We start from the raw sequence: 25747 nt of genomic DNA, 5'->3' as shown, positions 1-25747 counted from the left end.
CTGAAAAAGAAAACTAAAAACACAAAGGAAAGAAAAATACAGAAAGAGAGAAAAGAAAACTGACTAGAGAAGGCCATCTCGAAAATTAATCAATTTTAAAATGAGTCAATGATTTTATTAATATTATTTTATTGTCCTCAGATTTGTGTGCTTATCTATCACAAGTTTTTTTTTTTAATAAATTTCAATTATCTTATGATTTTAACTTTTTTCTCTTCAAAACGTATAGGCGAGGTATCTACAATTTAAGAGAATCAATTTTTTTTAAGAATATTGAGCTGGGTCAGCTCAGGGGTAACTTGCGACAGTTGAATATGGGTTGGTAGGATGAAAATTCTTGTTTGAGGCGAATGCTCTAGATTACTTAGCTTTTTGATAGTAATACTCTTACCACATATTACAGTAACTATTGTATAACGTTTATGAAAGCCTGTTAATAAATTCGTGGAGTAGTTTCCAATGTGTTAACATCTGTTATAAGGTAAATGTATAATAAAGAAAACTGGTCCATTTCTGTCTTAGGTATAAAATTCTTTAGATTGATTTTGAATCCAATTTTGCAGCTGATATTTACCTTTTTCATTGGATCGAAAGTGTTTTGCATGAAGAGCCTCTTTAAGGGGTCCAAAATTTTTAAATAGTTTCTTGGTTTAGCAGTGGCACACGTGGGCGCGCATTGTCATGATGAAAAATCAAACCTGCAGCCAATGGTCTACGATTGTTTATTCAAACGGCAGGCCTTTAGAAAGAAACAGAAAAGTGCAAAAACGGCGGCCGAGACCTCTGTTGAGTGACGACTCAGTGTAGGAAGAAGAATAGATAACACAGGAAGAAGAATAGATATTACGTTCGTAGTAATAGGTGACTGACCGTGGTAAGGCAATGTACCGGTTAAACTGGACACATATCCATGCCTCAGGCCTTGTCCCTTCTGGACCAGCACTTAGGTTACTACTAGAACGTGCTCCAGAATACTCCAAGTCATACTTGGAGTATTCTGGAATTTACAGGAGCCTATCTATTGTGAATTTTTTGAGTATCAGTGAGCCAGTAACAATCAGTATTACAGTGCTATGCTCACAAAAAAGTAAGCCTTTCTATTCGAACAAAACGTCACTAAAGAGGTGATTTTTCTCCGTGAAAATGTGCAATCACATGTGTCACTGCTTAATCTAGAAATAGTTAAAAATCGGGGTTGGAAACCCTTCCAATTCACTCCTACTGCCTTGACTCGTTCATCAGACTTTCATTGGGTTGAACCCCTAAAAAATTTTTTGATCCAATGGTGAAGTTAAAATTGAGTGCAAATTTGCTTCGAGATCAATCTACATACTTCGATTCCAGAGGCAAACACAAGTTAGAACAGTTTTGAAATGATTAAGAAAATTGTCTCTGAGCAACAGCGACTTGTATCATTACTTATTGAATGGTAATTTTTATGAAATGTTTCAAGACTTGAGGCTGAAATTGATGCTTATCCTTCCTGCATGAAATTTATTTTCAATTTCGCTGGAAGAACAAAGGAAGCTGATTCGGTTGTGTTAATTGGACTATGGAGCATTTAAAAGAAAAGTTTTTGCTAGAAAGTCGTGGAAATTGAAGGTGACGTTCAGTTTACCAGTCATTTTTGCGTATTCTAATGATGAATATGCAAGATAAGTTAAGATTTATTGCAAAAAACAAAATATCACTAGCCCTGACGAGCAAACATGCGTTTTTTGTCTGAAACAACGGTGACAAAACAATTCGAACTTACCCCAATTTAACTTAAAAATAAAATATTCAAAAAACATTATTTATTTCGTACGTGTCTCTAGTCTATGAAGCACAGTCTCTAGTCTATATTCAATTTCCATACTGATTTATGCCCGTGCCACATTATGGTAACACTTGTCGATAACTTTAAAATTATGCACGACTACAGCGCCAATTAGTTCGCTGTTCGTAATTTCTCGAGTTGAACATTGTTCAACTTTCAAACATAAACTTCTTGACTGACCAATCAGGGTCGAATTTTAAGGCATAATTTTTAAAATTAGAAAAAATGGAAACTTAGAACAGCGGGTTTTCTATCTGGGAGAGAAATCTGACAAAAGTTAAGAAGACTTAGTATTAGTAGAGAACAGTTGGACGCAAATTGCTGTTGGCGCAAGCTCTTTAAACTAATTTCTTGTAATTTTAATTTTTTGCTTTTTAAATACAAGTGTGACGCTAAAATCAAGAAAATTGCCTTGTCATTCGTGGTATTTGGCTTTCTTTATCGATATATCTGACTAAGGTGCGGCACGGGCATTACTGTAACACATTATGGGAAATAGTACCAATAAGTTTTTTACTTTTTTTTTTTGTGAAATATAGCCAACAAGTGATGGTTAGTGCCTTTCCATATGTGCATAAAAAAAGTCTTAATTATATTTGTGAACATTTTCGTTTCAATTGCAGAAAAGTCACATTCCCTATAGAGATTCGAAATTGACAAGAATTCTGCAGGAATCTTTGGGTGGTAATGCTCGAACTACAATAGTTATCTGTTGTTCACCGGCTGCCTTTAATGAAGCTGAAACTAAGTCAACTTTGGAATTCGGTCGACGTGCGAAAACAGTTAAGAACGCAGTTAAAGTTATTGAAGAACTTACAGCCGAGGATTGGAAACGACGGTATGAGAAGGAAAAGGAAAAGGCAAACAAATACAAAGCAAGAATGGAAAAACTTGAAGAAGAACTTAAAAAGTAAGCTACTACTTATATTTAGCAGGCATAAATAATCTTATCTAAAAACGTAATTTAACAATTTTGACCTTACAGACTATTAAGGTAGCTGTATTTTTTATGTAACTGTATTATGTAGCTTATTGGCTTAAAATTCTACTGAAATAACAGGAATTGTATTTTAAAAAACTAAAACCACTGAAAAACTAAATTTGAGGAGATTGTGACCTCAGAATTAGGGCTAACTATTTTTTTTAAAATTAAGATAGGAATAGACCAATAGACCTGTCATGCATGTCATGTTCTGAGCCCTAGAAATGGAACCCCTGGTAAAGGTTATTTATTTTTAATTAAATATTCACATAGTTCTTTTATTGTTTATGAAAAAGTATTCCTCTTATTTATTTCATGGCAAACATTAGCATACAATGATTACTTGTTTATAGAAAAAGAAAAAATCCAAATGGCATCAGAGACCCTCCTGGATTTCTTCTTTTTTCTGTAAAGTGGTAAAAAAAAAAAAATAATGGTAAAAAATAAAGTATCGTTTTTGTAGTTTGAGTCCTTTTGGTGTATGTGGGTGGATGAGTGGATTAGCTCTCTTTGTCAGAATGTGGTTCTGGACTTAATCTTTAAAATACCCCTCGAACATACCAATTATTTACGGACTTGATAATGACAGTGATTAAAGAAATGTCAGAAGTTTTATTATAATATTTAGTCTAAGATTTGAACTCATATCCCTTATAGTCTATATTTTTTGGTCTTACTTTGAGTTGGTCCGTGGATATACGTCTATTTCAGGTCTCTACCCTTCATCATAGTACTTGCCATCTTTCACAAGAAAACTTGTGTAAGTGATTGTGGCATTAGGGAACAAAGACTAAGTAATCGGCAATTTTTGGTTCTTTCATTTTTGATTTTTTTTTTTTTTTTCTATTTTATTTTTTTGCAAAAAAAGGAAAAAAAACATGCCTAGGCTAATATGCAGGGTCTTAAGGTGCGTAATGATAGAATAGTTTTAAAACTATTCATCAGGGTATGTTAAAACTTTTAAACTCAGTGGTTTATTTAGTTCTCAAGGACTTGTCTTGTTTTGGCGTGTTTTGAACATCAGTCAGTGTGCTTAATATAAATGGCTTTGTTATTGTTTTTTTGGCCTTTGACCTTTATGATAAAATAATCATAGTACTATCATTTTGGCATACAAGAAGTGTATTTTATTGGCGTTAGGATCACAGTTTTATTTTGCAAGTTATGTCAAACATTTCTCTTAAACAAATGAAAATGAGTTTAGGGATGAGTCGTTGTCACTTTCCCATTATTTTTGCTCCTTTATTGTCATTGGATTCTCGTTCCCTTAGATGGCGATCAGGTGAGAGGGTTGACGAGAGTGAGCAGTTGGCTGATGATAACACGTCTGTGATGAGTGACTCCGTTATTTCGGTGGCAGCTACCGTCCCACCTGTCCCAATGACTGCATCTGTGGTTGAAAACCTCCCAGTTGAACTAGAACGCCTTTATCGACAACTTGATGATAAAGATGAGGAAATTAATCAACAGTCACAGGTTGTTGAAAGGCTGAAAGAGCAAATTATGGAACAAGAAGAGGTAAGATTATTATTTTTTTTGTATCCTGTTATAGAAATCTATGAGTATGCTTTTGCTTTTAGTTGACGCAGACGCGAGACGAAATTTTCTGCTGATGCCAATTGTCTCTGGAGAATCAGACTACTAATTTGCTGCACCTAACAAAATACAAATTATTCGCAGTGATATTAGATGTTTGTCAGGCTCATTGTGTATGTTTGTTTTCATCATGTATATGCTATTGGTTGATAATGAGTGGCTCGTAGAGGCTTCTCGAGTTAATTGTTTTTTATTTATTCCTTTTTATTGTATTTTCAAATGGCTTGAAGTTATTATCGGTTTGAATAATTACTTGTAAAAGATGCAAGTAATGCATTGCTTTTCGACAGAATTTCGCTGATAATGCAAATGTTCATTTTCACCTGACAATTAATTGTAATGTTTAGTACCTAAGGTTTTTGGAGCTATGAATTGAAGATTGCAGAAGCTTTTGTGTCCATTAATGTGTTCAGCTAAATTTTATACTCTGAGATAATGTCACAATATTTAACGTTCTCTTCTATTACTAAATTGGTATTCCAAGTAAACCACTTTGATTAAATGTCAGTTAATAATAAAAAGAGGGAGGGGTCAAAATTTTACTTTTGAAACTTAGGACCTTAGGTCTCTTGTCTACTTACATTATCTTTGTGTTTTGTTGTGTGTGGTAGAGAAACAAAATGTGTTTAATCCATATGTTCAGATGAGTTTTTTTTTGTAACCAATACATTTGGTACTTGTGCTTGTCTCTTTTTTATTTTTGTTTGAAAGTTGTTTTCACTTATGGTGCATGTGGAAAGTAAGTTTATTCAGAACTTTTAATATTTACAAAAAAAATACAAGAGGATTAAAGACGACATAAAATAATCAAAAACTATTCTTGTGGATACTTATCAATTTTAATCCTATGATCGTTTGATAAATATTGCAACATTTTTATCCAACATACAGTGCCAATGTCACGAATAGCTTCAAGGCACGCCTAATATGCGACTCCCTTTTTCAACATTGCAGGGTAGGACTGCTGGATCCCTGTATTATGTAGCTTTTTTCTGTGGTCCCGTACCTCTTGCTCGATTATTACGTGATTAAGTCTAGGATATATTTGTGCAATGAATGCACGAAACACAAAACGAAGAAATTTAAAATTAGTCAGAAGTCTTTGAAATGTCGCACTGGTGATTCGTAGTTCTCCCGTTTTTCCTTATATTCAATCATTTGTTCATCAATGTTCCTCAAATTTTGTGTTGGGGGGTAGAATACTGTTTTTTTCGATCCTCAAAGAAAAGCGTATGCTACACATTTCTTTTTTATGTCAGGTATTTGAAAGGTTAGGTTGTATGTTAACTTATTATTATAGAGCTATTGAAAATTTAATTGCATCTTTGAACCTGATAATTTTGTGTTGCATCTTCTACGATTTCTTCGAGAAAAGGAGAGTTATGAAAGTGAAAAAATGCTTCAAAGATTAAATGAACATTACGACATAGAGCCAAGTTAACTTTACGACACACCCTAGTAGATCGAGTCTGACCATAGACGACAGGCATAGAATCAACCCGTTACGACCCAAAACCCATTACATTAGTTGACACCGTCAGAGAATCACCAAATGCCAAGTCAAAATGTAAAGTGTTCATATCGATTATGAGTATATTGTAAGTTACTTAATTATAAGGCATTTCGTTTTTTTTAAGGATTTCATAGAAATGACTAAATTTATGTAAGAGATGCGTTTCTTCTTTACCTTAACACGTTTTATTTCACCTTCAAGGAATAGCTTACTTATTTATATTGTACATTCATAATCTCATTTTAAAGAGTCTCATAAAAAAATTACATCAGCTGTTCAGAAACAAAATTTGTTTAAGCTCATAAAACAAGCCTTATTGATTAATTTCAAAACAAATAAAGATCAAAATTTGAAAAGAAGATTCATAGCTGATTCTAATTATAATTTACGAGTCCTGTGACCAAAAAGAAAAAGAGGATCAGCATTTATTGTTATCTGCTTAGGTTTAATGTATTGTGAATGCTCACAGGTGCATTTTAGTCTTAGGCTTGGTTAAATTGGCTTAAGAAAAAGAAAATCAGTGATCGTTGTCGTTTAAGGATCCCTATTGTATGGCGATTCGCCGTTGAACGTACATAACTAAGTGTAAGGCAAGTGCTTAACTTTCCTTGTTTAGATCACATCAACTAAAAATATAATGGAACGATTTTTATATGACTGGATTAGTTAGTAATTGAATGTTTCTTCCAGTCTAGTTTTTCGTTTGTTTCTTTTTTTTCACAATCCCTCCTTTTCTTCGGGATTACATTTTGAAGCTTTGTTACTGTTTGTCACATTTGGCTTATTATAAAAATCCCCCTTCCCACAACAAAGTGTTGATGATCTTTTCATGTCACTGGACTCCTAAGATAAAACGTGCCCCCTTTTTCTATAGAGATTTTTTTGCAATAGGGGAACGATATTACCCCCTCCATTCCCCCCATTGCTAATAACAAAGGTGTAGACCAGAAATATTCCCAGAAATCAAGAGAGATTAGATGTCAATTTCCACGTCCCCCTCCTCCCCTATAATTCATTCTACGTTTATCTGAAGGCTCATTGAGAGTTACCAGCACCTAACCAGCATTAACTTTACCCTTGATAAAATAAACTACTGAGTATACAACGCTACAGACCTGCAGTTTTCTTTAGAAGCCGGTGAATTTTAATCAGCCAAACGGATAAACTTTGCTTCTGGTTTACTCAAACAGTTTTATTTGTTAGTATTTTTGAAGATTGGTAAGATCTATCTATCTATTGCTTAACGATGCTTCTTGACTAGAAATTTCTTGAGTAGACCCTGCTGCATCTGGTGTCTAGCCTTGGACAGCGTATCTTCAGGCAACGATCAATTTATTCACAGGCTATAGATGAGTCTTGGACTCGGATCCGGGGCCAACTGCAAATGGAATGAGAGCTATGCCTCTCAGAACAATGACCCATATGATAGGCAAGATTGCTTGCTTGCCATATGCTGAAATAAACTGGGCTGAAAATAAATTGGCTTAAAACGAAGATAATGGTAATTGAGCCACCAAGCCCAGTCTCGCCCCCTGAGAACATAACTGTTTGCGGAGCTCCTGTTGAAGTTGCATACAATTCACTTATCTAGGCTTCGTGCTGTCTAATGACGGCTCTATAGAGGAAGAGGTGTGCAGCCGAATTTCAAAAGCCTCGTCTATCGTCGGAACGCTCAACAATCTCTGGAGAATGCCGCATATATCTAGGCGCACGAAGATGCGAATTTATAATGCATCCGTAAGCTTGGTCCTCTTCTATGCAGCAGAAACCTGGCCTCTCAAATCAACAATCTTCAGGATGATAGACGTCTGCCAGAACAAACAGCTCCGTCGGATAGAGGGACTCCGATGGGACGATTTTTAAGGAACATAAGGTTGCTCGCACTCACCTCCCAAGTGCCTTTCTCCGTCCAAACAGCGCAGCCTACTCTCAGATGCTTCGGACGCCTGCGTATGCCGACGACAACCCCAGCCCGAATAGTCTACGATTTTGACGCTGAAGCTCATGGCTGGTCTCGCCCGAGGGGTAGACCTCAGACAAGGTGGAAGGATAGCCTCAACAAATTCCTGGAGATGGCTAACATTGCTGTCGACGAGGCCCCACTAATAGCAGCAGACCGATCAGCCTGGAGGAGCAGAGTTGCGACGCTCTCGACGCTGACCCCAACGCGGCAGGAGTACCTTTGTCTTTGTCTGACTATATTTGTCTCTTTAGCTTTATTCTTGTTTAAAAAAGAAGCTTGAAATAGGAAAAGGAGCTTCGAGTTTGTGTTTTTTTTTTCTAATTTATAAAGAGTTGAAATAGAAAAACACTCAAGCTGAACCAGTCACTTTTGACCATCTTCTGACCGATATTTAGGCTGTAATGTTGTAATACCATATCAGCTAAGCTAATATCATGATGCTCCTTTTTTGAGCTCAGGAAAAACAATTTTTCTGCACGTACAACCTTTAATTCTACGTTTTATCGATTTCTAAATATTTACTTTTTCAATTGATTTTCAGTTAAACCAAGATTAAGGTAGATTTACAACGCAAAAAGCAAGAAGGTTTGATACTACTACTACTACAATGTTTGCTTATCTCATATCTTATCTACGCATAATAATATTTGAATGGTTCAATAAAAAATGAATAACCTATATTCGTTATATATATATATATATATATATATATATATGTATAGGATAGTTTTGGAACCATGAGGACGGCGATAGTCTGTACAACATCTAAGAAATGTGGTGACATCATAAACAACAATGGTATTACGCGCAACAAAAAGCTGGCTTTTTCCTTGGTAACTCAGAAATCATGGAATGTATTAATCTCGAACTTTACGGGGATGGCGAAAGTAATTTGGAAGAAAAACTCTTAATATAGCAATATGTTTAGTAATTTTCAGCTAAAAAACAGCATTTTTTCTAGTATAAAATAGCTTTGGGATAAAAAAAAAGATTTGGTTAAAGGTTCGAGCTAATTTCCATGCTAAGGCTTTTCGGTGTCTGAAGCCAACCTGATCTGTGTAGGAGGTTTAAGATCTTAAAAATCTGAAACGAAACTCTCCCTCGATCCTTTCCTTTTATCCTTTTTCTTTGTTTCAATAGATTTTGGTTCTTTTCTATAAAACAATCGTCATAATACTGGCTACTAATTCTTCTTTACTATTCAGCTTATCGGGTCAACGAGACGAGACTACGAATCATTACAGCAGGAGATGAACAGGATCCAAATTGAGAATGAGTCCGCAAAGGAAGAAGTAAAAGAAGTTTTACAGGCCCTTGAAGAGTTGGCTGTCAACTATGATCAAAAGTCGCAAGAAGTTGAAAACAAAAACAGGTATTTGAAATATTTTATAGCCCTCCCGTTGTTCAGAGAATGTGGTGATTAGCTGAAACGTTGTCCTTGTTTTCTTGAATTGCATTGGCTATTTGAACATTATCAATCTGGTAACATAAACGTGGTTTTGTAGCTTTGCCGAATATAGCACTGTATATAATATGTATTAAAATTGAATCCACTCGTGTATAATTTAATACGCTGGGTAGTAATAGATCCTGCGTTATTCAATCTTTTCTAGCCTACGGATAGTATATTTATGTCTTGAGGCTTTAGATCAAGAACAACGCTACCAGGGTTTGATGTTGGCTTGGGTGTGTGGGATTTGAGTCAGTCGATGATCAGCCATTGGTCAAAATTAGTGCCTGCTTGTACTGCTTGTACACAGAACAAAAATCTTGTTAGGAATTACCACACCGTGCATTAATCATATTATTTATGAATAAATTAACATACTGTTTTGGTGTTAATTTTAGGTCAGAAGAACATATTTGAATTGGGTTTAACCTTTTTTATGGTATAATATTCGTTGAGTAGGACTCACATTTTTAACCAATGGCATCAGGAGCGACTTGGGCTGACTGAAACTTTAAAAAAAAAATGGATTTTGATAACAAGTAATATATCAAAAGAATTTGCTTTTTATGCTGATCTCAAATATGTAAAATTAATAAGTATAAGATTACCCATTAAAAGTTACAAAACTGAGAAAATTTGCCTGATTTTCAAAGAAGTGATCTTAATGAAAATTGCACCGTTAGGTTCAGCGTATCAGAGGACCTTGCTGTAGGGGTTTCAAGTTCTTATCTACAAAAATGTGAAATTTTACGTATTTTTTGCTGAAGAAACGGATACGTGTTCTTCAGGGGGGATTTTATGGAATTGTTTGTCCTAGAAGATAAAAAAAGAGCTTATTAAAATGGAAATTACGAGTTCTGGCGCTCTTTTTTAAGTCACTAAAAAGATTGTGCCACGAGAAAGTGGCGTTTTCTGGCATTCTGTGGCACCAAACTATGATTTTGCTCCAAAGAGGACCAAAATGCTGTCGATTGAATATTATGATAATCGATTTAAAGGTATTGAAAAATTATTTATTGAGATTTACACTTGCAGAGTAAGTAATGCAGCACAGTGGCGCATACCTTCCTGAAAAGTCACGCAGTCCATACAAGATTAATGGTTAATATGGATATTTGTCTTAATGCTTGATTTAAATAAGTTGATTCACTTAGTTTTTCATGGAATTGTGTTTAGTGAAGTATGGTTGTGCACCAGCTATCATGAAGGAGGCACGGGGGAGGGTGACAGATGCCCTAAAATACGTATTTCAATGCCCAGATTGTCTAACTCCATGAGTCTTCAGGTAAATATGGAAAGGGGCATGGGAGGGGTCGTAGGAATTAATCTCTAATCTCCCTTTGTTTAGACTAAGCCTGAATGAAGGTGCTGCAAAGTGATACACCTCCCTTCTTATTACAGAAAAATCTGTGTGATATTTATTTTAATGTTTCATTTGATTAAACTGATTTGCTTCTTATTTCATAAAATTATTTAAAGTGATGTGTATGTATGCAACAGCTATTATGGAGGAGGAGCAGTGGGTCATTTTGTAGGCGGAGAGGGACAGATGCTTCAAAGAGTGCGTTTGTATGCCCAACTCTTACCCCAACTCTTATTGAGCCTTCAGATAAATATAGAATGTGTTTTGGGGAAGAGGGGGGAGGGAAGAGGTAGAAATTGATATACGATCCTTCTTGATTGACGGGATTTTTTTGGCCTGAACCTTTATTATCGATGCTGGGGGGGGGAGGGGGGATCAACAGCAAGAAAATGGGGTTTATGGGAATGGTAACCCTTATTCATGTCTTGGTTAGGCCTGGGCATGATGTGAAAACAGTTATAAATTAAATAAATAAAAAGTTTATTTTAACTGAAGATGAGGAGTAACATTAAAACTTAAAACGAACAGAAATTATTTTATATATGAGATGGGCCGTCCCCTCATAAACCTTTCACTCTTTATGTTCAAGTTTGACTTTTTGTCCCAATTCTTTAAGAATGATTGCTCCAGCACAGGTGCCGTTGAATTGGAACGAGAAGTGTTATTTAAGCACTATGAAACTTTAGTGTAAAGAGCAGGGGACAGGCCCCCTCAAATATGGAATAATTTCTCTTCGTTTTAAATTTTAATGTTGCTCCTTACTTTCAGTTGAAAATGCTTGTTTTTGTTTTATGTAATTGTAGCTATAGCCAATAGTTACTTGGGATATATAATGCCAACGTATTTTGCCAGCTTCTGTGATTGTCTGTCGGTGTTTCTTGAACTCTTCTACCCTTGAAATAATTTCAAGGGTAGAAGCAACTACTTGAAATAAATTCAAATAGTCCATGTGGTAAATATTATCCCACTCTTTCTCGGGAGTTCTTTTTTTTTTTCAAAACTCAAGGGCTTTGGTGTAATAAGGGTTAGGGAAATCTGGTCTATATCTTACCTTTTTTTATCAGCAATTGTTTATTTAGCCATAAGATTTTTGTGCGATCTGTTTCGGTACGTGTTTCATTGACGAAAAACCTGATATAAAAACAGATACATGAATTTTCAGGCGGTTGTTGAAATAATTTTAGTTTGACGGTAGTCTAGTTAGAAATGCTAAGTTTTTTTTTTCGTCGAATTGGTCGGCCACGATTTATTGCAAAGATATTTAGCTGTTATGTTAACTTATTTTTACTTGTTTTGACATAAAATCTGAGAGAATAGACTTAAGGCTACTTGCTAAACCTGACTTCTTTTTTGCGGATTAAGAAACGATCGTGAATAAAAAAAAAAAAAACGATGTTTGTAGATATGCTTGGAAATAATTTTCTTTCATTGTTTAAATGTAGTTCTAGCTTTATAGCATGGGTTCTCAACCTTTCTCCGGGTCTACAATCCAGAGGGGTCAGGGCTTGACCCCCCCCCCCCATCGAAATGTTTGTCCGACTCATAAAAATACATATAAACACATTTTGATGCGTTTTAAAGGGTTTTTTTTTTTTGTAAAACCAACTCCTGTCCTTCCCCCCCGAACAAAAATCCTAGACACACCCTTGTCTGCATTCCTTTTGTTCCTATAATATGACGTTGCACTCTCTTTAAAATTAGTGACCATATTTTACTGGAATAGTATTTTATATATGTATAATCATACATGTTAGGTAATTATGTAAAACTTCACTATAAATAATTTTTTTAATTACCCAAGCAAGTTGTTTTTGCGTCCCTGGTCATGAACCTTTCTTGTATAGTCAGGCCTCAAGCGTCGGCTGAAAAGAGTGGCATTCCTCTTAGCTACTGAGTGATTCCAGTTCACTTTTGAGTTTTGCAAATATTTCTTTCGTCATTCTTTGTTTATTTTCCAGTCCACAATGTTGAAGCTAAATACAAGGTCTAATGGTTTTGTTGGTAACTTGCTGCTAATTATCTGCTGAGAATTGAAAAAGCAACAAGAGTCTTGGAGATGAAAATTATATTTTATTAAAGTGAATTAAAACTGTCAAAGTGAGTAGCTCAAAAAGTTGATCCAGGGAACCCGGGGCCACTGTTTTGCGTATTATTTTATTGATAGGACAATTAAGTAAACCTGCGACTGCTTTATATTTGATTTTTAGACCTTACCTTTTCGATTTTAAATGATACAAGTAAATGAATTTCTGAATGTATTAAATAATCATTTTTCCGATTTTATTTTACCAGGGAATGTGAAAGCATAAATGATGAGTTAAATCAAAAACAAACCCAGTTACATACAACCGCTTCAGAACTTCAGCAGCTTCGCGATATGTCTGCCATTCAGAAAAAGAGGATAAACGACATGCTCACCAACTTGTTGAAAGACTTGGGTGAGATGGGCGTGGCTATTGCTGGAAATACTGGTGACATTAAGGTAAGATCCCAATGCTAAATTTGTTTCCAGTTCGCTTGTTAAATCCAAATTTCCGTGATGTTCTAAAATACTGACCTCCCTTCATTTTTTTGTCCTATTTAGTAAAGATTTAGTAGATTTTATGATTTATTTTACTTGAAATCCTTGTAATTTTATAGTATTTTTTAGGCAAAAAAAAAAAACCCTAAAAACATAAAACACAATTGGTAACTGGTAAACATAGTCTAATCCTGCTAATTTTCTTTTAAGATTTATAAATTTTTTTTGTCTTTTCTTTGGGAATCGAGAGGGTAACTGGCTAGAATTAGAAAATTCTATTTTTCCTTGACACCAATGTGTGGTTGTATTCGAGAGAAACGGTGAGAGATCGAAAGATCTGATGGTGTAAATGCTGAGATAGAAGCATTAACCAGTAGTTCATATACAATTTATTTTTTTTTTTTCGTATAAATTTCTGTTTTTTATGGGGGATAATCATGCTGAGGATTCTTATTTTATTTATAGGAAAAAGAAAGGAAATTAGCCTAGACACTGAACTAATAGCCTTTAATTAGAAAAGCGACCGGGAATTTTAACTTCTTGTTATCAAATTTCTTTTTTATATTATTGTTTTGTTGAATTTGCCAGCGTTTGATCGACAGATCCATAAACGATAGAAGTATGGCTTTTCTATAGACGCTATTTCCCATTGATTCTTTATAATTCAATGGCCATTGGGCCATTTTTTTTTTTATTTAAAAAAAAGTGTGATTCAGCTATCATAGATTTTATTTTGCTGAATCACAAACGCGCGTTTTCAAATAAATTAATTGTTCCAACAGTCACTCTTACTATTCAGCAATCAATCTACTTAGTTTTTTTTTTTGTCTTTTTATGGTTTTATGAATCTATTAATTTGTGGAATGTATTTTTTTTTCCCAAAATCTTAATTATTTTTTTTTTTTTCTTATCAGAATCTCCAGCAAACAAATGGAGATCCATCCAAAGTGGAAGAAGAATTCACCGTTGCTCGTCTCTATATCTCCAAGATGAAATCAGAAGTGAAAAATCTAGTTCAACGCTGCCAAACTTTGGAATCACATCAAACTGATTCAAACAAAAGAGTAAGCCCACTATGTTTTTTTTCCTTTGAGAAGCTTTTTGGTTTACGGATTTTAAGATTACAGTAGGCACTTCCCACCGTTAAATTTAATAGATACAATTTTTGAATTTGAAAATAAATTAGACTAGCTGAAAGCCTTTTACTGTAAATCAAAACTCCACGCCATAAAATATAATCAATAATTTTGGCCTGCTCAACGTTTTTTTTAAGTATGCTTGTTTAAACAAGACCAACTTATATGATCTGCAATGGGCTTGGGAACCATTGAAGCAAGTAGACATTGAAATGTAACGAGCAAATATTAATTTGAAGTTGCTACCAAAAATGACTCGGGTGGAAATGCGCTCCAAATTATTTTTGCGTTTTCCAGATGATTATACCCGGGGAAAAGATTTAAAAAAGTAGCTATTTCCAAGTGATATTAAATACGTGAAAGCTATTAAAGGACACTTGTTTTCATTTTTGTAAGATCCGTTGAAAGAATTATCTGTTGATTTGTCTTTTTTTCTTTTTTTTTAAATGAAACGAAAGAAGGTAAAAACAGAACACTACCTATCTAGCCAAAGGTCGTGTCTACTATAAATTTCTTTTTCCCACTTCCCTTTCAATTTGTTGGTATCTCATGCGTGTGATTGAGGAGGAAGGGGGGCTGACAGCCTGACTTTATCATTAAGACGTATCATGTACGCTCCTGAGGTTAATAGCTCTCCTTCTTAGGCTGTTATTCGTGCCAAGTTGCGAGGGTGTGTGAATGTTCGCAAGGAAGAATTTTTAATTAAAAGCGAAGTTACATATCATCACAAATTAAAACCCAAAAAAGGTAAAGCTTACGACACTAGGACCATTAAGGTCCACCCGGCGGTGCTGATCTCCGTTTCTTGCCCCTTTCAGCCAGGAAGTGCAGCCAGTTGGCTGGGGGCCAACCATCCTGTGATTTCGCACACCTTCCTGTTTGACCTTCCCCCAGATTTCTCCAAGTACCCATTTAGAGCTGGGTCGACTCTGGCTGAGCTTACAGAGTCACACCACTGACCCTCGTCCCAAACCAAATAATTGGGTACACTAGGATTCGAACCCTCGCCCTCTCGAACAAAGAATCCTAAATCCAGCGCACCAAAACCAAAATGTGACGTTTCCAAACCAAATATAAACCAACAAAAATGTAAATCAAAACCAAAAATATCGTTTATTATTGTTTTTTTTTTTTTTTAATGGCAGAAACAAATCTTATTCTTTCTTGGAGAAGAGAAAAATTCGATAAAGTTATACTAATACGGCAACTCTGTTTTATAAACAAGATGGTTTTGTATATATTTTAAGTTTTCTAATGTGTTGATCTCTCATTTTTAGATTGAAGAGTCAGACAAGGAATTAAGCGAAAGTCGACTGCTTGTACAGCAGCACGAAGCCAAAATGAGAACTCAGCAAGAGACCATGAAAGAGATTGAAAACAAGAAACGTCACCTCGAAGAGACCGTTGACCAACTGAATGAACAGATTGCTAAAATGAAGGCTCAGGGTACAAACACTTCTATTTTTATGATATACGTGTATATAGAGCGAGAGAATTATTGATAGAATTTACGCCAGTTGAGTTAAGGTGATTAACATAAACTTGCAATTATCCATTGCAATTATCCACCAAAACAGAGTTAAAATTTATTGAGTAGGACAGTTTTTCGAAATTTTTAAGGTATTTTTTGAAATTTCCACAATCTTCTTTTCTTTTTGCTCTTTACTGTAAAAGTTAAGCATGGATAATAGTTACCATTATTCTACATTGGGTACTTTGTTTCCTTTTTTAAGAAAGAAAAATGTTTCCTTTTTTTTAAAGTCTATTCATCAACAATAAACATAACAAAACCTAAAGGAAAGCTTCTTTAGGTAAATAATCTCCCCACTAGGCCTAAATATGAACAAACGAATGTGTTGGTTTATATTCAAATGGTTTTTGGCACAACACTGGAAGCATAGTTATTTAGCCTTGGGATTATTTTGAACAAAATGGGTATCTTTAAATTTTGACGGGATAACTATGGAGAAAAGAGGATGGGGGGTTGGTTGGTTGCCCAATGATAACTTTTGACTCTTATAAAAGAACTATAAATTTCAATTTCCAATCGAATAAGCCCCCTCTAAAAGACTCAAAATTCAAAATGTGTCTTTAAACTTTTGTAGATATGGGTTGTGTTTCGCTATTTAATAGATTGCAGCTTCTTAAAAAATTCGATTATGATAAGATTTTACTGATGCAAAAAAAATAACATATAACATTCAGCAACAAACATCAAATACCCCCCCCCCTCCTCCTCGCACAGGGATCAATACCCAGAAATGAGAGGAGAAATAATAAGAAACAAGACGAAAAACAAACGACGAAGTAAAAAAGGAGAAAGTTAAAAACACATACAAAACTAAAGATGAAAATATCAATCAGCCCCCCCCCCCCTCCATCACTGGCTACTCGCCGAAACCCAAACCGGATTCAAGTGACGTGCTAAATAAACTAAACAGCGCGCAATTTTAGCTTGGACTAGAGACATCAACTGCTTTTGGGTGTTGAAAAAAGAAAAGAGAGAAATAATTAACTAAATTAATGTTCATTCTGCGATCAAAATATTTTTACAACCTTTTGAAGGGCACCAAGCAAATAAAACTTTCTAGCCAATCCAACTAAAGTATTCCTGGCAGACTGACAAGCAGTCAAGGGGTTGAAATCTGATCTGACTGATGGACTGGATGGAATCCGAATATTATCACTATTACGAAGATAATATGAGAATAGTCAGAGGCAAGCGACGGTCTAGCTGTAAAGGCCAGAGGAACATCACAGTGTAATTGAAGAACAACGAAAGACGCACATGAATCAACGTAAAGTGGATTCAAATCGAGTATCGGATTAATAATAGAACTAAATGTGTCAAGGACAAGGTTCCTTGCTTAGTCTTATACCCTAGAAAATGGTATCAGAAGGGAAGAAAATTTTAACATCCGTATAGCAGGGCAGTAAGTGAAGTAACACTGAATGAAACTATGAAACAAAATTTTAGAATCGACCCAGGAAAAATGTGTTAGAGGGTTCTAAGAATTCCAAGATTCCTCGATATCTTCATTTTAAATTGATAAGATGATGCCTTATCAAGCAAAATACCAGGAACTGAACATGGCGATCACTAGGTATGCTGAAAGAACCCGTTGAAAGATGAATTTCCGAAAATTTGGGGCAAGACTGAGAAATTCGTGAGAAAATCAGGAAGCTCGACTTCTCTATGTTTCATGCCCGGTAATTAGCATCGAACCAAAGAATTACCCTCTTAAGAAATACACTCAACTTAATACGAGTCTCAGCCTCCGTTCTGATAGCAATGCCAAGTGTACTGTCGTCAGTGGTGACAATTAGGGTGTTGCCACCAGTTGACGAAGGTCAACATTTATGGGCACGGAAAGATTCGGGGTGACATAGACGACACGAAACTGGTTGTTTTTTATTTATAACCGTAAAAATAAGATCATTACCCTAAATGATCATTAACATTCATGTTGAATATCTTTTTAAAGTGGTTCGTGGGGAGTTTTATCAATAATTTCAGTTATATAGAAATTATCTTTAAAGAAACAGGGAATGAACACTAATTTTACAAATTTCAAATTGCCATGTTTTATTCAGAAAAGCCTACGGTACGACTTTGGTAATTACATAGAGGGCTCTGTTTGTATATTCAAGTAAATGCATGTGCACAATATTTCTCGTTACTCGTGTTTTTCTTTGCAGAACAAATGCATGTAACGACCTCCAAAGAAAAGGCGGTTGAACAGGAAGAAATAGCCCGATTAAAGGCAGCTTTAGAGGAGCAGCTTGATCAGAACAGAGAATCTCATATGAAACAGGTAGCTCAACTGCGTGATCAAGTCGTCGAAAAGCAGACCCTTATTGACCAACTGAGAGAGTAAGTGATCTTTCCTTCTCCTTTTTTTCACAATGTTTTGAGATCGATATGGAATGACATTTAAAATAAACTCATATTTATTCCCTAATATTTATATAAGCGATTTTCTCTTGCATGGTGATATTAAAATATAAAACAAACATAAATTACTCACTATTTTTTTTTGGGGGGGGGGGGCTGCTGCCATCTGAGTTTTTTCTCCTTATAATTTTTGTTTTGTTTTCAGTGCATAATTAATATTTATAATATTTTGAACCATAAGTTTAAAAAGCGGAAAATAAAGCTGCAATAAGAAAGATATGTCATCCCCTTAGCACTCATGTTGAACATTTATTCGCATGTTTCTATGAAAAAAGGGACTCAGGGAGTAAAAATTCCTTCATATTTTAAGGACCCCTAAAAGAAAGTTGGACCTAAAAATGGACGTTGTGCGTTATTAGGCAATCTCCAGCCCTTAATAGCTGTTGTGCAACGATGCAAGCCTTTAAATAACTTCATGGAATCTCAAAAGAATTTGCTGAGAAATATTAAGCTTAAATATAATCGTTTTATTATAATCGTTAATTTTACTCACAGTTCATATAATTATCCAGTATGATCTTTCCCTATCTCACCCATTATAAAAACCCGGACCAAGGTGCGAGTGCTCCAGAGAACATTTTTGCAGATAGAAATGTAGGCGGCATCAGATCTTTTCACGGGTAGACAAGTCAGACTGTGATCTAATCGGAAACAAGTGGAAACCCGCTATTACGAATAATGCACTTTGTTGGAAACAATCGGAAACAGACTAACCCGCTAATGCAGAAAGAAGTGGGAGGAGATTTTTGTTCGCAACGAGAACGAAGACCAGAAATGATCTGCGATAAGCTTACTGGATAATTATATGAACTGTGATTTTACTGTAATTGCAAATATGTATAGGGGCGATTTGCCTATCATGTGGCAATTATAGCATACGGAACTGAGAGACATTGATTGGCTACATCACAGTTTTCGCTCGATAGTGTTCTGGCGATAATGGTTAAACTATTTTCTCCCAAAAAATTTCAGAAATTAACCCTTTGCTGTGGCATATCTTTTGTTGCTTCAATAGGGGGCTCAGACGTTCAATTCTGGTTGAAAAAATAAAAATACCCCGTCGGTGGCCATACTTCTCGGGAGTAATAGGACATCTTGTCAATTTCTAGATAAGGACTTAAACCACTCTCCTTCTCCGTTTTATGGTTACCAGACATGATAATGAGATTTTAATCAAGATTTTTATCTTTTAGGGTTATTTTTCTCCTTTCTAAAAACTACAAGTTGTTATACTCTAATTAACTTTTAATGGGTGACAGCAACCATTCATTGCCATGAACGGGTTGACAATGGTTTTTTCCCATCTTTTCGATGATGAGGCTGATAAATTTAGAACATAATTTTGATCATTTCTAGATAAAAAAAAATTCAAATGAATTTATTGAAAAAAATGTGCATTGTCTGTTTAATATACATATGCTGATATTTATTCCTTAAAATCTTAATTAATTTCTCTTTTCTTAAAATTATAAGGGAAAACATTTAAAAGAACTTTTTTCAGTAAAGTACAAATTATATTCTGTCTTTTAGAAAGCATAGGGGTTTAGAACCCTACTCATTAATTTCTGGTCGTTTTGAGTGTGACTCAGTTATTTATTTTAATTTCTGTTCGTTTTGGATTTCATTTGTTTAATGATACTGATTTGTGGTAGTTGTATGCTTGGTAGATTATTTGATTCTATTTTTGTTCATTTTTGGTTTAATAGAGTTCTTTACTTTTTTTTAAAAAACTTATATTGTGGAAAAAGTTTTTTTTAATTAGTTTCTGCTCGTTTATATTGGTATAGTCTTTTTCAGGGAAAAAGAGAATAATAGTTTGAATCTTTCCGGTTTTCCTTTAAGAATCTATAGTTTAGCCTGCTATTTATATGCTGGACAAACTTTCCCAGCAATTTTTAACAACATAAACTCTTGAAAATCACGACGCAAATAGTAGTGTTTAATTTACTCATATACATCCTCTAGTTGACTTGATAAATAAAAGTTAATACCATTCCAAAAAATTATATATATATGCTCTTTTACAGCCTGGATACAATTACACTCTTTTTATTTAGTATAATTTTAAGAGCAGAAGTAGTAATAGAAGTAGACCCAAAAATTTGAACTTAATAATCTCAGTTGTTCTTGTTATATTGCTGAGATGTCTTATTAGCAACCAGCATACAAACAAGTGTTTTTTTATTTAATTTTAAAGCAACATTTAGTTTTTAAGAATAATGGGCAAATTACATAACTGTGGGGGGTTGAACTACCCAATTACCCTAGAGATATAGTTACTAGACCATTCAGCTAAGCTGAACAAAATGACTGTCTTAAAATTTTGATTGGAAGTGTCTGGAGAAATATGAGCTAAAGAGGAGGGCTGATTGCCCTCCAATCATTTTTTACTCTTAAGAGGGCACTATAACTTTTAATTTTCAATCAAATTAGTTCCTTTAAAATATCAATGATATTACTAGCTATGATAGAGCATTGCTGCCTATGTCCTTATATATCCTTGCCCTTTTAATACCTGTATGGATATAGGTTTTTCGTCTAACGGAAACTCATCCTAAACGTTCCCTAAAAGTTTCAACTTAATGCAATTAGTGTCTTTAGTTATAGTAACCGTAGAGGCAGCATTAAATGAATACACACAGTGTCTTCTGGCTAGCTCAAAATCCACAACCTATGAAGGTGAGATTTTCAGAGAATATTTCTGTCGTACGGATGACAACCTGCCATACGTATACAGGTTGTCAAAAGGGCCTATCAACAATATATTAGGAACAATTTTGTGTGTGAAATTAAAACTTACAAAACTTGTTGGGGGGGAAATATTGCCAAAAGACAATATTTGCATCATAACGCTAATGCTTCTACTCCTACAACCACTGCTACTATTACTGCTACTACTACTACTGCTACTAAAGCTAAGACTACTATTATTATCTGGTGCTGCTACTACAACTAATAAACCTAAGGATATTAAGGCGAAAATTTTGGGCAATATTGTAACTGTATTGAAATAAATCGAAACATGTATCCATATAGATTGTCAAGAGGACGTATCAGCGATGCTTCAGGGCCGGTTGATGGTATTAAGTTAAAAATTTCGTCGTGTGTTGAAGGGGGTGTTAAAAAAAGATGCTATTCGCATACTGCTAAAAATATTCACTATTTGCATACTGAAATAAATGATGTCTCAAAACTTTATTTGGATATTCGTTATGGGAAATGATGGGCGTGGAGGGGGGTGGGTTCTCTCAAATCATTTTGACTTTCAATTTTCCATCAAATGAGATTCATCTGAATTTAATACGACCACCGATTCCATAAAAACCTTATATAACCCAGGGCATAACTTAAAGCCCTTACCCCAGGGTTCTGGGGAGTTGTGCTAACCCTGGAAGTATTGTTACATGTTCTTCGGACTATTAAAAAAAAAATGCCATCGTACAATTTCAATCAGATACATTTGGTGAAAAGAGGGGTTTTTGGGTGGGGTTTTACTTGATTTTCATCACTATTGTCTCTTAAAAGGGAACTAGAACTTCCAATTTCAATCAAATAAGCCACCTCTAAAGCTTATACAACCGTCCCGTCGATAAGAACCTTAAATTCCCCAGGGGCATAACTTCCAACCCTCGCCCTCAGGCTCTGGAGGTTTGTATCAACCTCAAAAGCCTTGTTATATGATATTTGGACTATTTGAATAAAAGGACTGTCTCAAAGTATTTATTCGATACATCTCAGGAAAACACCACGTGTTTGTGCGTGTGTTTTTTTAAGGGGGGGGGGGGGTAGCTGCGCTCCAATCACTTTGACTCTTAAAAAGCGCACTAGAACTTATGATTGTCAATCCAATGAGTCCCCTCCAAAGCATATACGACCGCCCTTTTTATAAGAGCCTTATATGCCCCAAGGGCATAACTTACAACCTTTTCCTTGAGAGCTGTAGGGGGGGGGGGGGGTCTTCCTCACAGACATAACTTCCGAAACCTTCAACTACGATGAATAAAATTGTTATCTCCAGATTTTGATCGGAGGTGTTAAGGCAAAGGCTGAGCGTGGAGAGGGGGGGGGGGCTGTTTGCTCTCGAATCATTTTGACTCTTAAGAAGGACACTATAACTTCCAATTTCAAATCAAATAAGCCCCATCTGATGTTTATACTACTGCGCATTCAATAAAAACCTTTTAGCCCTCAATAAAATAATTTACAACCCTATCCCCAGGGGGCTGGGGGGTTGTGTCTTCCCTATAGACATTATTATATGTTTTTTGGACTATTTTGAAAAAAAAATCGCTATTTTATAATTTCAATCAGACGCGTTTGGTGAAAGGAGGGGTTGTATAAAATGGGGGGGGGGGGGGTAAATGTTGTCCATCACTCTTAGCGCTTAAAAAGGAACTAGAACTTCCAATTTTCAACCAAATAAGCCTCATCTAAAGTTAAACAATCGTTCCTTCAGTAAAAACTTCAAACATCCCCTGGGCATAACTTACAACCCTTGCCTCTAATCTCCGGGTTTTTTTCCAACCCGAAAAACCTTGTTATATGATATTTAGACTATTTTGAATAGAATGGTTATCTCAAAATTTCTATTAGATGCATTTCAGGAATCTATCTCAAAATTTCTATTAGATGCATTTCAGGAAAATACGACGTGTGGGGGGGGGGTAGCTGCCCTCCGATCACTTTGACTCTTAAAAAGAGCAATAGAGCGTCTGATTACCAATCCGATGAGCCCCCTCCGAAGTTTATATGACCATGCTTTCTATAAAAACCTTATATGCCCCCAGGGTATAATCTACAACCCTTGCCCTGAGGGCTGGAGGGATTTTTTATCCTCAAAGACATAATTACCAGACTTTTCAACTATCTCGAACAAAATGGCTATCTCAAAATTTTTATAGGATGTGTTTGGGGAAATGGTGGGTGTGAGAGGGGTGTTAGTTTTTCTCCAATCGCTTTCGACTATTAAAAAGGGCACAAGCCCTTCCAATTTCCAATCGAAAAGTTTCTACGACAACTTCGATACGAAGTACCCTGGTCTAAAAGATAAATAATACATTGTGCCAACATCGTTCTTTACTTTGGCAGCGCTATTGCGCTGCATATCATTTGTTAGTGTTCCATAATGAGGTATTTCTTTCTTATTCAAGAATAGAGATTGGTTGAATCCTTGACATTCATATTACAGAGTTCCCAAAAAACTTACACAAATTAGTACAAGGTGTTTGTACTAAGCTTGGCAGTATAGGAATACAACTCAACTGGAAATGTCTCACGAGTCTCCTATAAATGTTCACTAACGGCTCCTAGCGCCTGCGGCGCTATAATGCTAAAATGTGATTGCTCTGATAGATTTTTTTGGGTTGTTCAACGTACATAACCAGGGATATTGCTCCTCTGACCCTGGTCTTTCAGTCGTATTCAAGCCAGATCAAGTAGTTAAAGTTCTGTAAATCGTAAGTTCTTCCAATCCTATGTATTCGACAGACACAAATCGCGCATTGTATATTATCTTTGCAGTATTTGTAGCTAGCTCCTTAGTTTGTTAATTATTCGAATGTCTGTCTTTAAACATATAATTAAAACCTAGCTTGTTATGTAGTACGTAGATTTGGTAATTGATACAGTATTTTATGATTTCTTCCCCTCAGTATCAACCAAGAGCTTTCTTTGGCTCATGAGCAACTTCAGAAAGAGTATGAGCGACTGCAAAAGGATGAACAGGACAAGACGCAAAAACTGCAAGAATTACTTCATGCCAACGAAAAGAGGGAACAGGCACGCCAAGATCTGAAGGGACTAGAAGAAACAGTTGCCAAAGAACTTCAAACACTTTACAACCTTCGCAAATTATTCGTGGCTGATTTACAGGTATGATTGTCACGCAGTCTCACAAATATCATCGTTTTTTATTTGTCTATTACGCCCTTTTTCTCTCCTTATTTTCTTTTCCTCCAGTACCTCTACAGTAAAGTTTGTTCTGTTTTTTCTCTATTATTATCTCAACTAATAAAGAAAGGAGAACAGTCGTCTCTTGAATCAGTAGCGCTTTTAGGCCTCATAATGGGGGGAGGGGGCAAGGTTTACCATAAGATTGTAAAAATGTAAAATAAAAAGATTCCATGTCTGATGTCAGAAAAACTGGAAGGGGGGAGGTACAACCCCCCACCCCCTATCCATGCTTAGAACCACCATTTACCTGAACCATTCATTTCGGAATGGGAGAGTCCAAGGGTCGTTGGTTCTAGACCACCCACAGAATCATGTTTTTTTTTTATCTTCACTAAACACATACTTGACTTGACCACCTTGACAAATACTTGAGGTTTGTTTACCAATAGAAATTATTAAAGTTATTATAGCTTTTACATGTGTATTGGCATTTATTTTAAGTACATTTTTTTTTCTCTTCTTGTTTCCATTGGTTTTTTTCTTTTCTCCTTGTTCTTTCTTTCGTTTATTTCAACGCCTTCTTTAATTGCCTTAGACGTTAAATGTACTTTAGTATATCTGTTCCCTTTAATCATTACTTTATCAATTATTTTGAGGAGAATCTATCAAAGTTGAAGGGAGAAAAACAAATATAGTTCAAAGTTAAGAACATTTCCAATATTTAATGCTTTTAGACCTAGCTGTAGCTAAAAGCTCGTGACACCAAAGCCTTTGGTCAAACCTTGACCAAAAAACAATTCCAGTTTGTGTTTTATTGTAAGAGAGATGTTTTTTTAAGGAAGAGGGTATGGTATATCAGAAGTAGATGACCCTGAACAACTTCCAAAGTATGCAAAATGTGTCGAGTGATGCATTTTTCATTGTAATAATTAGTGTATATTTTTTCAAGGCACGTGTTAAGAAATCTCAAGCTGGTGATGATAATGAAGATGTGGGTGGATCATTGGCTCAGAAACAGAAAATTAGTTTCTTGGAAAACAACTTGGATCAATTAACCAAAGTTCATAAGCAGCTTGTCCGTGATAATGCAGACTTAAGATGTGAGCTTCCCAAGCTCGAGAAACGACTCAGAGCCACTATGGATCGTGTCAAGGTGGGTGTTTGCATGCTAAAGCTTTCTCGATTGCTTCCTTTTGATAAACCAAAGTCTCTGGTTTGAATTTCCTTGAATCGTTTTATTTCACAGAAATATACAACTTTCAGGGGTCTCTAGAAGCTTAAGTAAATCCGACGGCTCCATGGCCTCATTAAAACAATCCATTTAAATTTCATAATGCACTTGAATAGCTTATCAATGGTGTAAATATAAAACTTACTCATAATTTAGGAATTGACAATAATAATAATTATTTTAATAGAAAGATTTTTTTAATAGAAAAATTGGAAAAACGAGAAGAATGAAAAAAGAAAAGGTGATGTCAGCTAACGAAATAAAACAGAAAAGACAATGCTACTATTTGTTTACCTCCTGTGGCACAGACAAACAGAATTACATAG

At 35.3% G+C, this 25747-nt stretch overlaps 1 protein-coding gene across 1 annotated transcript in view; it reads left to right on the top strand.

The window, feature by feature from the left end:
• The window catches only part of Khc (kinesin heavy chain), an 85837-nt gene that overhangs the window by 48739 nt on the left and 11351 nt on the right, over positions 1 to 25747 (top strand). Inside the window, exons 8-16 of the mRNA XM_089085953.1 lie at positions 2443 to 2729; positions 4073 to 4319; positions 9079 to 9245; positions 12979 to 13168; positions 14122 to 14271; positions 15621 to 15789; positions 18043 to 18217; positions 23950 to 24169; positions 25140 to 25343. Coding sequence (XP_088942079.1) covers positions 2443 to 2729; positions 4073 to 4319; positions 9079 to 9245; positions 12979 to 13168; positions 14122 to 14271; positions 15621 to 15789; positions 18043 to 18217; positions 23950 to 24169; positions 25140 to 25343 — 1809 coding nt within the window. The remainder of the gene's footprint in view (positions 1 to 2442; positions 2730 to 4072; positions 4320 to 9078; positions 9246 to 12978; positions 13169 to 14121; positions 14272 to 15620; positions 15790 to 18042; positions 18218 to 23949; positions 24170 to 25139; positions 25344 to 25747) is intronic.

This window comes from Artemia sp. Qi Xiang Cuo, chromosome 1, assembly GCF_049724085.1.
Source record: "Artemia sp. Qi Xiang Cuo chromosome 1, ASM4972408v1, whole genome shotgun sequence".
NCBI classification, from domain to species: Eukaryota; Metazoa; Arthropoda; class Branchiopoda; order Anostraca; family Artemiidae; genus Artemia; species Artemia sp. Qi Xiang Cuo.
This window is presented reverse-complemented; position numbering and strand designations above follow the sequence as displayed.